Genomic DNA, 18,300 nt, shown 5'->3' on the forward strand with positions numbered 1-18,300 from the left:
TGGACTAAGGTAAGTTTAGTCCATTATCATTTAAAACAGGATCAAGTTAAGCATATATAACAATATTTATAAATTAAAAATAAAACTCTGGAAAGAAGATGCCAAGTGCTGCTCCCCACTGTAAATTTGTTGTTGTTGTTTAGTCGTGTCCGACTCTTCGTGACCCCATGGACCAGAGCACACCAGTCTTCCACTGCCTCCCGCAGTTTGGTCAAACTCATGCTGGTAGCTTCAAGAACACTGTCCAACCATCTCGTCCTCTGTCGTCCCCTTCTCCTTGTGCCCTCCATCTTTCCCAACATCAGGGTCTTTTCTAGGGAGTCTTCTCTTCTCATGAGGAGGCCAAAGTATTGGAGCCTCAGCTTCACGATCTGTCCTTCCAGTGAGCACTCAGGGCTGATTTCCTGAAGAATGGATACGTTTGATCTTCTTGCAGTCCATGGGACTCTCAAGAGTCTCCTCCAGCACCGTAATTCAAAAGCATCAATTCTTCGGCAATCAGCCTTCTTTATGGTCCAGCTCTCACTTCCATACACTAATCTATTAATACCAGTCTAGCGCTACTGAAAAGCCATTGACTTCTTAACAAAAAACCCTTAAACAATAATTTGCTCTTGCTGCACAGAATACGCTTTTCTTTTCCAAACTGAGTGAAGGGGTGACCCTTTTAATTCCAAGGGCCACATTCTTGGATGAGCAACTTCCTGGAGGCTGCACACCAGTGGTGAGCAAGACCAGAGGCAAAAGTGGGCAGATCAATGGATGGAGTTTTTCCCTTTCTACAAGGGCCCACGTCCCAAGCACACAAGTGTCAGGTTTCTACATGCCCTCTCTGCCCATCCAAGAAACCAAACAGGAATTAGCATGGTTCAAGGACGCCTTCCAAACAGCCAAAGCCACTTAAGGATCTAGAGCAGGGCCTGTGGCTTAGGAAGAGGACATGACCTAGGAAGAACCCCTAAACCCCTTTTCTTTGCATGGTGGCTGTGCTCTGCCTCCACGGTCGGGAGGCAGAAATGCTTCTGAGCGACAGCTGCTGGAAACCGCGGAAAGGGGAGAGCGCTCTTGTGCGTCCGCCGTGAGCCCACCCCTTCCAGCGGCGCCACTCTAACCGCTCGTATCTGTAGTTATCCGCATGTCTACTTTCGCATTGGGCGTTTTCTAAACTCGGACCGGAAGTGCCCGCGAAGGGGCGTTCCTTCCTGCGCCTCTCTTTCTCTCTCTCTGTGGTCCTCCCGGGAAGCTTCCTCCCCGCCGCTCTGAGGGCCTCTCTATGGCGGTGGCGGTGCTGCGCAGCCTGGGCGACGCCGTCCCGCAGGACCTGCCCGCGGCCGCGGGGCTGCTGGTGGCCCCTGCCGACGGGCAATGGGCCTCGGCGGCGGCCTCGGCGGGCGGCCCTCTGGTGCTGGCCGTCCGCCCGGCGGGGCCTGAGGCGCAGCCGGTGCTGCTGTGCGCGGCGCTGCTGGAGGGCGAGGCGGCCTCGGGGCTGGAGCTGTGGTTGGGCCGGGCCTTCCTGAGGCAGCTGGGCCTGGCGGCGGGGAGCCGCGTGCGGGTCTGGCCCGTGAGGAGGCCGCCGTTGCTAGGCTGGGTGTTGCTAGGGGCGGCAGGGGCGGGGCGGGCTCCGCGCCCCGCGGCCGCCTCGGGCTCCAGCGTCCTGGTGCGGCGCGGGGAGACGCTGCCGGGCTCGGGGCTGCTGGTGCTGGAGGCCCGGCCGGCCCTGCAAGGGCTGCTGGGCGCCGGCACCCGCTTGGCCGTGACTGAACTGAGGGGCGGCGGCGGGGAGAGCCGGGACCGGAGCGGGGAGCCGGCGCCGCTGGTGTCTGCGTGGGCGCACGGCGGGGAGCGGCTGGTGAAGGCGGAGCGGGGCCACGCGGCCCTGTGGGGAGGCGAGGCCGGCGAGACCCTGTGGGTGACCCGCGGCGGCCTGCGCAGACTGGGCCTTTTCCACGGGGAGTGGGTGTCCGTGTCGAGGCCGGAAGGCGGCTCCCGCCACTTGGCCACCGTGCGAGCCCTCGACCCCCGGTGGTACTTCTCCCTCGCCGAGGACAGGCGACGCCGAGCCGCCGAGGAGGACGCCTTTCCGCACGAGAGGGCGCTGCTCCCCGCCACCTTGGCCTTCAACCTGTCCTGCGACCCTCTGGAAGGGGCACTCCTTAAAATCCAGGTGGGTGGCACCTGTGCGGAGTGAGGCGCCCAGCTGGGAAAACAGGTGCTGAGCGTGGGAAGCTGCCCAGCACCATGTAGGGCAGCTTTCAAACTACCACGGTTCTGCCTCCTGGGACTGGGAAGAAGAGAAGAAGAGTTTGGATTTGATATCCCGCTTTATCACTACCCTAAGGAGTCTCAAAGCGGCTTACATTGTCCTCCCCCCCCCCCCACAACAAACACTCTGTGAGGTGAGTGGGGCTGAGAGACTTCAGAGAAGTGTGACTAGCTCAAGGTCACCCAACAGCTGGGTGCGACTCCCAGATGTTTCAGCAGGCAAAACTACCGGCTACAGACTTTTTACCAAATGTATGCCCACCTCACACATCTGGGAACTGAATGCAAGACCTCCTGTCTGGAGGGAGAATAATGCCCGTAAATCTGACCAACACCCCCCCCCACCCCCTGCAAGGGTAAAGTTATCTTATCCCCTTTGGTGTGGCTTGTTTGGTATGTGAAAATTGGACTAGTAGCAGGATGGGGCTTGTCTGCAATAGAGTTGTGGTTATATAAGGAAAAAGTGTGGTTGCGTACCTTTGTGTCAAATGCCATAGAGCAAGAAGAGGTAGTTGCCACATCAGGATTACAGCAGTAGTGTAGGTCTATAGCATCTGTGAAGAGTCTTTAGTTATCTGTGGAGCCTAGCCTATATTGTAAAGGATGTGCTTAGCAGAAAGACTCATTAAAGCATAGCATGCTAACTTATAAGCTAGTTAGGGCTCAGTAGGTTCATAGCTTCAATATTGGGGTGGGTTGAGGGAAGCTTCAGGTCTGCACTATTGTTAACAGCCATGAGGATTAAAAGTGAAAGGCAAGATCATGAGTTTGTCATGACAGCATGCACAGATTGTTGTGAAGATGTTGTGGTGGACTTTGATTCTGCGGTTAAGAGATGAACTGAGAGTCTCTAAAGTGGAAGTTTGGGAACTTCTGAAGTGCAGCATGGGGAGGATCTCTATCTGTATACAATTTTAAAAATCTTGTGTGATTATGCCAGTGTATAGACCCAAAGGTAACAGGCGTGTGACTGCTTGGGTAAAGTTAGTTCTGTATTCAGGATTGCATAACAAACCCTCATCTTTATCTCCTTTCCACTTTTATGAACATCATTGAGCTTTATCTTGCATTTAGAGATGGTGTTTCCCCTTCAGATACGTCATTCCTTTCTTACTTGATTTATACATTGAAAATTTCACCCTTAACTCCAGGCTGGAATGCTTCTGGAAAAACTACCACACCCTAGTTGTATATTCAGAATTACCAACAGAGATTGGAGCTCCTGTTCCATACGCAGATATGTACTGAATGAATGAAAACATCTGCCACTGAGTTAGTCTAGTGTCAAAGAAGCAATCTTGCTGTGTGGCACCTTAAAAAATTAACAAACTTACTGTGGCATAAGCTTTCCTAGACTGGAGTAAACTGATCACATGTATTAAGCATTAACAGGAAACTGGCAGGTATAGATACTCATTTGTTAGGCAGAGGGTGAAAATGTAGGCAGTGAAGTTAGCGGGGAATGAAATGGAACAATTACAGACTGTAACAATGATGTTAAAGCGGGGATAATGAAATTAAAAGATTTAAAATACCTTTGTGACTGGAAAATTGGGTTTTCTCTAACCTATTATGGGATGGGAAAAATTAGGCCTGGTACTCAAAGGTTACTGCAGTTAAAAAAGATTGTTCTGTCCTAATCTCCTAGTTGTTAATTTTGTGTAGTAGAATTAAAATGGAATAGGGTTGTTTGTCCTCCGTAGAGATATGGGGAAGCTGCTGGTGCGCAGGAGTTAAAAGGAAGTCGGTCCTTGCTATCTGTGCCACCCTTTGCCAAGGAGCTACACATAGAGATTGTGTCCTCACCAGCCTACAGCATCACAGGAGTATATGACCAAATTCTCTACCAACACTTTCAAACTCACAGGTTAGCGTTTCAGTAAAGACAATAACTTAACCTCTGCATCCCTCTTTATGAGATCAAGGGATAATCTTGTTACTGTGCTTCTTATTTACTGCACGAGCACACAATTAGCAGGACATGGGCTTGTTGCCCATGTGTCACATTTGAGAAGCTTGCTTAGGCATTTTGAACATTTATAAGTGGACAAGTAAAATATTGATTCTGGAAATATTCAGAATATCTGTCTTAAATCAGTAAAATATATTGGTTGTGCCAGCTGAGAGAACTCTTAAAAACTTTTGCAGTAGCATTGTGATCTTAAGCCTGTGGGGGCTGTATGCCAAGTACATTTCACAGTAATTTCACAGAATCATAGAACTGTAGAGTTGGAAGGGATCCTGAGGGTCATCTAGTCCAACTCCCTCAACTTTCCTCTCTTAGTTTCCTTTTTTTCTCACTTCCTTTAGTTTGATAATACATGTATCACCGTGACTGTTTTGTTGCAGGCTAGTCCAAGAGGAAGATATTCTGTGTATTCCAACAGTCGGGCATCCTGAGTTCTTAGAAGGAAATTCAGATAAGTTCTCTAGGTATGTTTTCCATTTTGTTAAAGCTAACTGATCTGTCATTTTGCAGTTATCAATCTGCTTACTAAAAAATCTGATTGAAGTAGACTCTATTGGTTTGGGTTAAATGGCTAGGGAGAGCTGTCCTGGAAAATCAGAAGCTTGTTTACCCTGGATTGATGGTACCATTAGTATAGTCTTGCAGATTGTGGCTTTATACCTAAGGAAGTCCTGTGATGTTAGGGGCTGTTCTTTAATTTCAGAAAATGGTAAATGCTGATGTTTTGGGAGAAAAATAGCAATTGAGGAAAAAATCCATAGAACTACCTAAAGCTTGTGCTTTTCCAAAGTATATTTTTTCATATAAATACTCCAGTTATTTTCTATTGATTCCTCCTTTAACCAATGCATTTGGTACTGGATTTTTAGCCTGTTTGCTCTTCATTCAGATGGCCGGACCTCTACTTCAAGGTAAAAAAGATAGTAGCAGCAGACGAAAAAGAGCAGAGCCTGGGGTACCTGGCTAACACCCAGAACACGTCGTTATTTCTGGTAAGGTATAAAAAGTGTTTTAGGTAAATGGCATATTCTAGTGCTGACATTAGAGCTCTTCAGTATAATAAATATAAAAATATAAATAATGATTAGGGCATTACATACAAAATTCAGAGAGAGATGTAATGTTGAAGTGGAACACATTTCTCCCAACTTTTGAACACCTCTTTGTTTTCCTTAGCTGCAAAACAGGAAAAGAAATATTTCTCTTCTATTAAAATGTGGTAGGATTTCCAGGGACCTGATCAGTCATTTAAACAGCTACCTTTGCTCTAAAGCAGTGTTGGCCAAACTTGGCCTTCCAGCTGCTTTGGGACTACAATTCCCACAATCCCTGACCATTGGTCCTGTCAACTAGGGATGATGGGAGTTGTAGTCCCAAACAGCTGGAGGTCCAAGTTTGGCCATCACTGCTCTAAAGGGTATTTGAGTGATTTGAGAAGACATATTCATATCAGGTAATTATCATTTCCCTTTTTTTGTAGGTTGGTTCAACAAACAGTGCTGTCCCATCTTTCCCGTATCATTCTCATGGGTTTTGGAATAGTTTATCTCCTGCTGGACTCTGCAACATAGTGAAACAGCTTTGTGATATTCTTGGGCCACACTTACACAGTAGGTAAGTCAGCTGACTCGACCTAATTCTACCACATAATATATTGCTGCAGATAGCTTTGGGGGTTGGGGCTGTGCTGCATGTAGCTGTTGCCATTTACTGATAGATTTTGGGAATTCTGTATTATTACTTCGGTTATGGGGTGGTAGGATTTTTCTGGTTCTGGACCGTGCCTCATTTAAGTGGTGTTCATTCAAGGTGCTCCTGTAACAGGGAGGCCTGAAATCAATTTCTCATTGAACCTTTGGGGCCTCACATTGTGAGTTTACAACAACAACAACATTTTTTTATTTATATCCCACCCAGCTAGCTGGGTTTCTCCAGCCACTCTGGGCGGCTTACAGCATACAGTGGTACCTCGGGTTACATACGCTTCAGGTTACAGACTCCGCTAACCCAGAAATATTACCTCGGGTTAAGAACTTTGCTTCAGGATGAGAACAGAAATCGTGCAGCGGCGGCGCAGCAGCAGCAGGAGGCCCCCATTAGCTAAAGTGGTGCTTCAGGTTAAGAACAGTTTCAGGTTAAGAACAGACCTCCGGAACAAATTAAGTACTTAACCCGAGGTACCACTGTATATTAAAACATAATAAAGCATCAAACATTAAAAACTCCCTGATACAAGGCTGCCTTCAGATGTCTTCTAAAAGTTGTATGGTTCTTCTTGACATCTGAAGGGAGGGTGTTCCACAGGGAGGGTGCCATTACTGAGAAGGCCCTCTGCCTGGTTCCCTGTTTGTTTATGTGGTTATGCTGCAGTCTCCCTCTTTTGTAATACTAATTAATGAAGTTGCTGGTTTTTGTGTTCTAGGGGGACTCTACTAAATGGAGCTGGAAGCATTCTTCTTTCAGGACCCAGTGGTGTGGGGAAACTGACAGCTGTCAGAGCTGCCTGTAGCCGCCTCAATCTCCATTTGTTCAAGGTAGTTTGTCTGAGCCTTCCATTTGATTTTTTATGTCATTTAACATCTGGAAAATGGCCTTGAAATACAGTGCTACTTACAAATAGCAATGTTCTCTTTTTGCTTTTGTGACCCCAAATTGCCACTCGGGCACAGTGGAGAAGTGGGTTCTCTATAGAGAACTTCTGGCATTGCATATTCCTTCTTCACTCTACATCTATCCTCTTTCGCTCTTAGCTGAGGGTGAATTGTATTTGTCTCTTGCCCCTTGCAACTTGGGCATCTTACCTGAATGCAGAGTGCTGCTGCTGGTGGAAGTGCTTACAAGGAATAATAGGGGTTTTATAATTTCCTTAAAAAGGATACTTCTTTTTAAATGCATGTATCTCTGAAACAAGAGGCAGTTTTGGACTTCTGGGTCTTCTCCCAAAACTCCCACCTTCAGAGGATCAGGATATGTTTATTCACCAATTGATGACACTGCACTGTAGCTCTGTGCTGCTTCCACTGCTTTTTGTTCCCTATGAAGGCTTTTTTTTATCAAGTATTCCATTTATTTGAAATCTTGCTTTAGCATAGTGAAAGCAACAGCATACTAACTGTTTCTATAGCCCTAAAAATTGAAATTACCCCTATCTGTAATATTGTTCTTCAACTGCTGGGTTGTATCAGTTGAGACACCACCAAACTGTATTTGTCTTTACTGTTCGCGTAAGTTATATACCAAGCATAAGAAAGCAACAATCTGAAAGTGTTAAGCGGGAGGAAGCCTGATGCAGGTTTTCTTTCCCATATAGGATAGTCTGCACTTGCTAAAATTCTCCCATCCTCACACCTGTTAAAGATGTCTACAGGAAAATGGTGGGCATGTATAGTTGTAAAAGAGGTTATTATATGGTTGTAGGTTAAAAATGTGTCCAAGGAATAAACTAGTCTAGATCAGCAGAATCTGCAGCCAATTCTGCATGTATTCTTCAAATATTTTTGAAATGCAGTCCTCAACATATCTTTGTCCCGTGGCTTCCTGTAGGTGGATTGTGTTAGTTTGTGTGGTGACACCAGTGGATCCACAGAAGCAAAACTGCATGCTGCGTTCTCACAGGCTGAGGTCTATAGCCCTTGTGTCCTGCTAATGAAAGATCTAGAGCTGCTGGGAAGAGATCGTGATGGACTTGGGGAGGACTCCCGAGTAATTCTTGCATTACGGCACCTTCTCCTGGAGAGAGAGGCAAGTACTAGGTATGGATCGTCACACTAGGATTTTCTGTTGTTTTATTTCTGAAGGATGGCTATCACTATGGTGTGCCTGTTTCTACAACCTAGCAGTTAATTGAGTAGTTCTTCTCTGGCTGCGTGATATTGAAATTTTGGATCACTGCTCCAAAAAACACACGGTGTATTATCAATATAGAGTGGGGCCTTCTTTATATTCTAACTGCGATTTTCACGTAAGCACTTAAGAAGAGCCCTGCTGGATCCAGCATTGTGTTCTCAACCCTGGCTGAAGTATTCATGGCTCATCTATGTGTTTTCTCACTAGTTATCCTATCCTGGTAGTAGGAACAACGACTAGGCTTGGGAATGTCCCTACGGACTTGCAGACAGCTTTCCTTCATGACCTGAAAATCGAAGCACCGTCTGAGGAGCAGAGGAAGGCCATTCTAAGCATGCTGACAGAGGACTTGCCTTTGGGAAAAGAAGTGAGCCTGACTAAGCTAGCCCGGCAAAGCGCGGTGAGTTGCATCCCAAACGGCAGGACAGCCTAGTCGATGTTACAAGGGGAGCTTAGTTGCCACAGTGTGTGATTCCTTCTTGTGCTGAAGGATCACCTTGCAGTAGGAAAGAACAACCAGGCCATTGGTCCCTTTTAGCCCAGTGTTGTCTGTCTGGCAGCAGCTCTCCATGGTTCCAGACCAGGGCCTCTCCCTACCTAGCTAGAGACATTGGGGATTGAACCTAGGACCTTCTTATGCAAAGCCAATGCTCTGCCACTGAGCTGCAGCCCTTCCCAGGAATTGCTTCTTTTTTATGTGAGCAGCATGACCCAAATAGGAATGCAGAGTGCTGGATCTCACTACTTTAGGCCCCAAGTCAGAATCCCTGGAAAAGACTTAGTAAAAGTATGTAAACTGTGAATGTGGTCAAGCTCATGTAGCTATTGGAGTTGAGTTCTCGCCTATGGATAGCCAGTATTACACAAATATAGATATCTTGGTTGCCTTCACTAGGAGGGCTTGGAAGCCTTTGCAAACCAATAGAAACCAGCCTGCAGTAGCATTCTCCATTACTTCAGTGGTGTGCTCACATAGCTTGAGGGAGTGGGTGCAGGAGGATTTCCCCAGATTTTTCTGTATAGAGAATTATACCTCTATTATACATCCTTATCCTTAAGGGGTCTTATTTCAGAATGCTTTCTCTTCTTGCCTTGGGAATTGCTCCAGTACTAGCATCTTGTTCCATGTTTGCAGGGCTTCGTTCTGGGAGACTTCTGCACTTTGCTTTCCCACAGCAGCCGTGCAGCCTGTGCAAGGATCCAGAATTCAAGGTACTGGAGGAGACTTTTTGGTGATTTGGAAGCCTTCAGGTGATCGCTGCAAATGTTTTATACACTTTGGAAGATGAGATTTAGGTTTCCTAACTGTGGATGGGATAAGGCAGGCATGCTGGTTTGTGATCTTCAAGACCTGAGGTGCCAGGAGTCAGGAGGGAATAGCACATGGAGCAAGTACAAAGAGTCTACCCGCTCCAGTTTGCGTGTTTCCATGGGGTGGTGGTTTAGTAAAATGACTGAAAAGAATTGTATTTGGAAGCTTACTGTGGCAACATTTGATAGAGCCCCTGTGACTCTTAAGACTTTTTGGTGAAAGTATGTTGGGATAGAGAATCCCCAAAGGAACCTTCTATTTTTCTGTTTTTGCACTGTTTCTCTTCCCTGCTTCCAACCATAGTTCCTTTGCCTACTGCCGCTTTGGAGCAATTTCTCAGCTTAAATAGGGCAACTTAATTCCTTTTCACTATACTATCCCTGATGGTATCGGAGCCAGTCAGATTGGGCTGCAAGGCAATGTCAGTGAAGGGGAAATGAAGCTACTTTGCTCTCGCTCTTAAGGCCTGATTGAGCCTTAGTCATCAAAGCTCATCTGAGAGCAATATAGTGTAGAGCGATAACATCCTGCTCAGATGCGCATTTGACTTTGTGCCTGATTTCTCAGTGATTATTTCATTTCTGCAGTACAGCAGAACCTGATTGTCAGGGCTCTCAAACACCTTTGTGGCGCAGCTGGTTGGTGTGCCCTGCAAATGATCAAAATTGAGGGCACCTGTCTTTGGCACATCAGCACCCAGCTTAGCCCTGTAATTTGGAGACCTGTGGTCCAATTAACTTTTTATTATTATCAAGATTGCAGAAAACAGTTTGCTGTTTCTGTTTCCACTTTGCCAGCTTCCTGGGGGGACTGAGTGAGGAGGAAGAGCATGATTTTTGTGCTGCAGGCTTCCCTCTTCTAGCAGAAGATTTTGGTGTTGCACTGGATAAGCTACATGATGCTCATTCGCAAGCAATAGGAGCTCCAAAGGTATGACTAATAAGAAGCTTGATTTTAAAAAACCCCACAAACCACACTCTGAGATCTCATGCAACTCTCTGCTACCATTAAGTGGAGAATGTCATCATCGCCTCTTGCTCCAATGACTAAACCATTACTAACTAGATAGCTCAGTGCTTATGCGATCTTTCACAAATTTTATTCATAAAATTTCAGTCATAATCGCAATCGAGGGTGTACATTAGTTTAAAATCAATAGAATATCCAGTCATAAATGTTAACAACATAATAAAGAAGTAGGGAGGGAGCAATGTTTATCAAAGCTTAGACAAAATAATTTAGTAGTAATCTGTAAATTTTCCAGTGTAAAAACCCCAAAATTTCTCTCCCTTCACTACAATTGCAGGGCCAAATAGAGCCGCCCGCACCCCCCAGTAGGAAATTCCAGAGAGATGGTGTCTAAAATTTTGGTGTCCTTGGGAAGGAAGAACAGAATAAAATCTTTATTACCACTATTAGTAGTACTATTAACTGGGAAAAGCTGTGTAATCATGCAGATCTTACTAAAATGCAGACATCTTCTGCTTCCCTTTCGGACAGGGGTTGTGGAACACATTAATTGGTAATCAACCTTGAACCACTTTAAGGCTCAAGGAAATCCACATAATCCTGTTTTACATTCTGATATTGTTGGAGCTAATGAATGGGCAACATAAATGAGTCTTGCAAGCCCTCATAACTGAGAAAATCTAATTCTACAACACTGGAAAGGCAGCTCTCTGCCAACAATTTCACTGTGGACTTGGGACTTACTGTGTTTTTGATCTTTGAACATGCAACAGTTTGAACATAGACAACAGTTTCCAGATATGGACAAGGACATTTGGTCCATGTACACTGAAATGTATTTTTTGTGACTGAGTCCATTGTAAAGTAGAGAATAACCAGATTTTTGTGTCTGGAGCAACTTTATGAGCCAGAAAGTGTTTGAAAAATTCCAATCAGAACTGTAAGCCTTCCTCTTCATCCTTTAACTATGATTTGGTTTTATATAAATGAATTAATAATGCATTGTCAATACATGAAATAAGCAGCGGGGCTTCACCTTTTGATATTAAGGTGTAAGCGGGTACGTAAGGGAGAAGAGCTACTAAAGGTAGCTAAAGTGCAGTTAAGGGTCCAACATGGATGATTCCAGATGATACCATTCTTCACTTGCCCCGTGGAGCAGGAGGAGGATGCTGTGAGAGCGGTGGCAGTTGCTGGATGGAGCCGAGGGAAGTGTTGTGGTCTCAAGGGGTTTATGGGACTGTGTCTTGAGAGCACCGTAAGAAGAAAAAAGTGCAAGTCTTGGTTTATGAAATAGGGTTGTAGACTTGGCAAGAGTTGCAAGGTTGTCCTGTCACCGCAGATACCTTCTGTCTTCTGGCAAGATGTTGGTGGGCTCCAGGAAGTGAAGAAGGAGATCTTGGACACCATTCAGCTTCCTCTGGAACACCCAGAGCTACTATCTTTAGGTCTTCGCCGTTCTGGCCTTCTGCTCTATGGCCCTCCTGGAACAGGGAAAACGTTGCTAGCAAAAGCTGTGGCAACTGAATGCACCATGACTTTTCTCAGGTGGGCATTGTGGCAGAAAGGGATAAGGGGAGCCTTAGGGCGCAGAGCTCGGGATAACCAGCCCTGTCTTTTCTCTTTCCCAGTGTGAAGGGCCCAGAGCTCATCAACATGTACGTTGGGCAGAGTGAAGAGAATGTGCGTGAAGGTTAGTGTGGAGCTCCAACGTGGAGCAGAGGAATGCATTTTGTATGCTGCTGGCTTTAGCGTGACTCCGCAAGATGCACATTAATTTATTTCCCTCTCTCTCATCAGTGTTTGCAAGAGCCAGGGCAGCTGCTCCCTGCATTATCTTTTTTGATGAACTTGATTCCTTGGCACCCAATCGTGGGCGAAGTGGAGACTCCGGTGGTGTAATGGACCGGTGAGTGCCACTTGTCAGCTGCTGTTAAGGAATGCTGAAGCGTAAGCATCCTGCTGTGGCAAACTCCGTGCAAACTCTTGATTTTCTTTATCCATGCTTGGGATAATGATCTAGGCAGGCCGGAAGTATCTGCATGTGTTCCATAAAAACTGGACTCCCACTGTCAAATGTATAAACACTAAAATGGCTGGGGTGCCCCACTCCCTGATGGCACACAGGTTGTCTTTGGTCCCTGAATCTTAGCTTTGATGATCCTATTTTTTTCTGCACCGGGGCTTAGTTCTAGAACATAGAAAGAGTGAAAATAAATTTTATCGAAAATCTTAATATCCCACCTTTCTATGTGGGATATTCAAGGCAGCTGCTAATGTTAATGCAGCAATCTTTTTGTATTTTGATGTAATAGAACAAAAAGCAGATCCTGCAACCAAGGTTAACTTCAACAAAATGTCTCTCTCTCTCTCTCTCTATATATATAAAGCACTAGCAAAATATGACTGCAGCTCTGGATCCCAGCTAAAAACTGCCTTCACAGGCATACCAACTGCCCTGGGTATTTGATGCCTAATACCTGCCTAGGCATTTGATGCTCCAAAGCTTGCACTAGCTGCCCTTATGCTATTGGGCCAAGTTTTATATTGATATGGAAGGCCCTCAACAACTGGTGTCCAGGATACCATGAGCATATTCCTTCTATCCCTGCCCAGTCTGTCCCCATGACTTAGATGCATGGCTCATACCTGCCAGGTGCTCAGGTGCCCAGTTCTGTCAAAACTCACTCCTGGCTGAGATCAGATAGATTTCCTCCCAGCTGAACTTCTGGCAATTGGTGTAGACCTTTTTTATATCTGCTTGCATTTAAGTTTTCTTATTTTTAATGGTTAATTTAAACTGATTTTATCTTTTTATATCTTTTGCAACCTTACTGTACACCACTTATACGGTGTTAAGCAGTATATAACACAAAATAATAAAAATCTCCAGTTTGGCTCTAGCACTAATCACATATTGGTTTATTCTGTCACTTGAAGCAGAATATAACTCGGTCATTGTACAAGAAGAATACGGCAATGGTCAGATGAGAAATTTGTAGAGCAGGGTGAATCTTTAAGATTCTTAGAATCGATGTCTGCCTCTTGTGAGAAGCAGGACCTTCCAGTTCCAGAGAGATATAGGAAGATACTGGATTTTGCCAATCTTCCAAGACGTGATGCTCTTTCTGTGAGAAGAAAATTTCTATTTTTGATTCTTACTTAACTCTGCAAAGTTAGTGACTTGCTTGTATATCCCCTTTGCCCTACCTTGTCTGTTAAGAACTGTTTCGTTCAAGGCAAGTAGTTTTTCTCTCAGTGGTGCATAGCAACCAATACAGTAATACTTTTGAGCTTAGCTTGGTCATACCTATCTGAACCAGTGCTGTGTGTATGTACTGTTTGGAGTAATGAGTTGACTTGCTCAATGGCTGCACTAGGATTTGTGGCATTTAAAAATGTTTTCTTTTTCCCCTTGGTAGAGTGGTCTCTCAGCTTCTAGCAGAACTTGATGGACTTCATTCTTCTCGAGATGTCTTCGTTATTGGAGCTACAAACAGACCTGATCTTCTAGATTCAGCATTGCTCCGGCCAGGCAGGTATGATTCTCACTATTATTGGCTTTACACACACACACACACACACACACACACACACACACACACACACACACAGCGCATGTATATGCGTGGCACTTTACAAAGAACAGGTATAACAGATCCCTGGCTCTTAAAATCTAAAATATAGACAGGGAAACAAAAGATGTGATTACTTCATTTGTATGAACCATGACTTAGTTACAGTAGAGACAAGGACAAAGTTAGATTAGTGTAGTATCCTAACTCCCCACTCCCTCACTTGTTCCATGTATTTTAAAGCAAGTTAAGTTGTGAAGCACTAAGAGAGGTTCCCTGCCCCTTCTGCTCTGTTTGTGTTGCATTTTTGGCAGACAAATCCTTTGTCCAAAGTGAGGTCTTGAAGTGCTTTCCTATGAAAAATAACAATTTGTTGCTTCTTCCTTGCCTATTTGGTGCTGGATGCATTCATTTGCTCTAATGTAGCGCAATAGTTTTCAAAGGTTTCCCCCCGTAGACCACTTGAAAATCGCTGGAGGTCTTGGCAGACAACTTAATAAAATTTACTAACTTTTTAAAGTACCAACATCATTCTAAAAACAGGTGGAAATCATGGGACACGGCAGGCTACCAAAAAGGGTCCCTTTAACTTCTATGGAAAATGAGTAAGACTTCCCCTGTGGGCCCTAGGCAAGAGCCCTAGTCAAAATAGTCCCCATCTTCATTGTAGAAGGTATCAGTTATGCACAGAGCCAAGTGCAGGCTTTCTTGAAGGTTGCACTTTTTTCTTCTCTTTTCTTTGCACACTGTGAGTGGAGCTACTTGGAGAATGTCTGCTATACTGAATTAAAAGCTCCACAGCCTAACAATAGAGGTCTGTTCTCAGATCTTCTTGGGGTTGTGTGTGTTTTCTGAATAGCATGTATGTATGTTGGACAACTGCACTTTGTCTCTTTATTGTCTGTTTCCCTGGCAGATTTGATAAATTGGTCTATGTGGGTATAAATGAAGACCGAGACTCTCAGCTGCAAGTACTAAATGCTATCACCAGAAAGTGAGTGCCTACCATAAAATAAAAGTAGTGACAAAGGGAAAGCCCTGTGATTCCCAAGATTTCATTGCCTTGGTATTCCTTGTATATAGCTGTTCACTCCGCAGGGGAAGAGAAGTCTGTGCAAAGTGGTACCTCCACCCCTACAAGCAGCTAAGTACAACTATAACTTGCTGGTTTGCATTCAGAAGATCTTTCACACCATGGGCTGCAAGATTGTGAATAAGTGTTGTCCTTGTGCAGTCCCTTCTGCTCTTGAGCATGAGGCTTATTTGATTGCTTCCCGTTTTAAGCAAATCAATTTACTGTAACAAATGCATGAAGGATAAGGCTATGTTCTACCAGCCCTGTTGGAAGCATCATGCCTCTGCATTCCAGTTGCTGGGAATTAAAAGCTGGGAATTAAAAGATGCTGGCTTTTCATAGGCATCTAGGTGGCCATTGTGAGAATGGGATGGGCCTTTGGCTTGATCCAGCAGGGTTGTCTTATACTCTTTATGGAGTGGTGAAAGCAGCAGAACTGCAGTATAGGTTAAAACTGGATAACAGCCTCTGCTGATTTGGGCTAGATAGCTTAGCCCACTGCATCAGCACCTCCTTTTGCTGCTTTTGTTAAAAGAAAAGTAGAGCAGATCACCTTGCGCTATGAAGTTTCTGATCTTAGAAAGCTGTGAATATTAAATTGGCTGCGAATCTTCCCAAGAGAGGTGTGTGCTCTGAATGATAGCCAGACACATTATTGTGAGACCAATAATTCTCATTTGGTGTTTGCCGCATGAGGCCTGGGTAGCTCAGTTGGCTAGAGCATGGTGCTGATAATGCCAAGGTTGCAGGTTTGATCCCCGTTTGGGACAGCTGCATGTTCCTGAATTGCAGGTAGTCGGACTAGATCAGGATTTCCCAAACTTTGATCTCTAGTTGTTTTTGGACTACAGTTCCCATTATCCCTGACCACTGGTCCTGCTAGCTAGGGATGATGGGAGTTGCAGTCCAAAAACAGCTAGAGATCCGAGTTTGGGAAACCCTGAACTTGGATGATCCTCGGGGCGCCTTCCAACTCTACAGTTCCATGATTATATGATCACACTCATTTGAACCTGGGATTTTGGGTTATTCCTTTCTGTCCACAGCTCTCAGATGGGCTGCAGTCTAACAACAATCTTTCTTTGATACTAAGCCTTGGATATATTCTTCCTTGGTAGGTTTAAGCTGGATCCTTCCGTCAGTCTCCTTGGTATCCTTGACAAGTGTCCCGTTCAGCTCACAGGAGCAGACATATATGCACTCTGTTCAGATGCCATGATGTCTGCTATCAAAAGAAAAGTGGCGTGGATAGAGGAAGGTAAGGAACCGGCATAGCTCAGCTAGATTCAAATCTAGTAAGAAAAATGCACAGCAGGCAGTTAAGACAGGATGATAGACAGGTTCTGGAAAGAGAAAAATGTTCTTTATGGGCCATTGTTTCTTTGAAGCTAATTCAGTGAACAAGATAACTGAACTCTTTACTGTGTCCATCCCTCTCCAGTGATGGGATAGAAAGGCAGAATACAAATATTTTAAATAAACGTTTGATCAAGTGTTTGGCAAAACTATTACTGCTCTACGTCCTTCTGTTTGGACTTGCATATCAATAAGCAAAGATCAGTTCTAAATAGTGGAGTAGAAAATCAGATTGGTCTCAAGCCTCTGAGACACTTGGCAGACAGGTGTGTGTGTAATTGAGAGGAATTAGCAGGCATTAACGGGAAGGGTAAACTATTCCTTTGTTCTTGGGCTCCTTTTATGGGAATGATCTATAGAAAAGCTCCTCCTTTTTACAGGCTGTGGTGTAATTTCAGACCTGAGGGTGGAATATATTATTTTCCCTGTGATGCGTCTCTCAGAATTTTCTGTATTGCTGCTACCTGTGCCACTCTTGGGTCTGTTCTTGAGGCATTCTTTGGAAAATAGGTTGAGTTACTTGTGGGGATCTAATTGTGCTATCTGGATTGGACTGAACTGACTTTGCTTGAGGTGGGAACCTGTTAAACGCATATCTATGAGAGACTAGCATAAGTGGGTCTTGATCCAGCTGTTAGGATTCTGTCGTTTGGTAAAACATTGTGGAAATGAGATGTTGTCCAGTGCAAAGAATCAGTGCACTGTGAAAACTCTTAGGGAGAGTTTTCCACTTTGGAGTACTATTCACAGTTGTGCGAGTTTCTCTCTGCACTTGAAAGACTTGTAGAAGTTTTTGCATCTTTCCACTGCTCCCCACCCCATTTTGCATACCCAGGAACAGTTTGTGGGTATGCAGCATCTGACATGTCTAAAATGAATAACTTTTTTGGCAACCATTTTGCTCTTTTTCTCCAGGGCTAGACACAGAGACTTCAGACCTAACTCTAACCATGGAGGACTTTGTACAAGCTGCAACAAGGCTGCAGCCGTCTGTTTCCGAACGAGAACTGCTTAGATACAAACTAATCCAGCAGAGATTTGCTGCTTGATTAAGGATCCAGCAGGACCAGAAAGAAAGGGATACATATGGTTGGAACTGTATAATTCCATGGAATCTGGAAGACATTTCTGATGTGTTGTTGTTGGTTCTGCTGGAGAAGTGAAAACAGTGGATTCCAATGGCCAGGTGAGTGAGAAAAACTGAAAATGGGATCTAGGCATGGAACTGAGACTATTGGCTGCTTAGCTGGGTAAGAACTCTCTCAAGCTAATCCTCGGGAGTTCTCAGCACCCTTGCTTATATATGAGAAGTTCAGGTTTCTTGAACACCCAGTGGAAAACCTTTGGATGCTAATATTTGGGTGGTGGTGGTGCAGTGGCTGTGTCTAAGAATGGATAAATAAAAATCCTGTTTCTTTGCCAGAATGACGTAAATGCTCTTTTAGTGCCTTTTATGAACTAAGTTTTTCGGAGGGAGAAAGAGAAAACCATCAAAGCAGAGCTCGCCTTCCTTCCTGTAGGGCACTCTGATGCTTAATGCAATCACATATTTAATTAAGTGTTTTATAGAACTGGTCTTGTTCCCATGCTGGCTCCTTCACCATTTTGCCAAGTTTATGTAATCTGCCAATATAATATAATCTCATTGGTGTTTATAATTGTAGCAATAAGGTAAAATATTCCCATTTTTTATTGTTGAGGGGGAGAAGAGAGCCTGATACCTTTGTACTCTTTGGCTTGCTGGACGTATCCTACCACTTCTGCATTTGCATGGGGAGGGGATTCAAATCCCCTTTTTCCAGCTATGGAGCAAGGCAGCTAACCCTGGCAGCCTAAAGTCTTGTGTAAAACTGCAGCAAAGTGTCCACAAACCTTTATTGCATGCCACAAGAACTCAAAAAAGCAGCTTTTATCATTCTTTTGAATTTCTATCTGG

At 44.7% G+C, this 18,300-nt stretch overlaps 1 protein-coding gene across 1 annotated transcript; it reads left to right on the plus strand.

The window, feature by feature from the left end:
• The first annotated feature begins 1,243 nt into the window (after nt 1–1,243).
• PEX6 (peroxisomal biogenesis factor 6) lies at nt 1,244–17,789 on the plus strand. Its single transcript, XM_053383434.1, has 17 exons — nt 1,244–2,164; nt 3,966–4,129; nt 4,612–4,695; nt 5,121–5,223; nt 5,712–5,845; nt 6,654–6,765; nt 7,775–7,983; nt 8,285–8,477; nt 9,213–9,289; nt 10,187–10,319; nt 11,701–11,906; nt 11,990–12,051; nt 12,159–12,267; nt 13,781–13,897; nt 14,850–14,927; nt 16,127–16,266; nt 17,280–17,789. The coding sequence occupies exons 1-17, from the start codon at nt 1,274–1,276 to the stop codon at nt 17,411–17,413; spliced, it is 2,946 nt and encodes a 981-aa protein (XP_053239409.1). The 5' UTR covers nt 1,244–1,273; the 3' UTR covers nt 17,414–17,789.
• The last annotated feature ends 511 nt before the right edge of the window (nt 17,790–18,300 follow it).

This window comes from Podarcis raffonei, chromosome 3, assembly GCF_027172205.1.
Source record: "Podarcis raffonei isolate rPodRaf1 chromosome 3, rPodRaf1.pri, whole genome shotgun sequence".
NCBI classification, from domain to species: domain Eukaryota; kingdom Metazoa; phylum Chordata; class Lepidosauria; order Squamata; family Lacertidae; genus Podarcis; species Podarcis raffonei.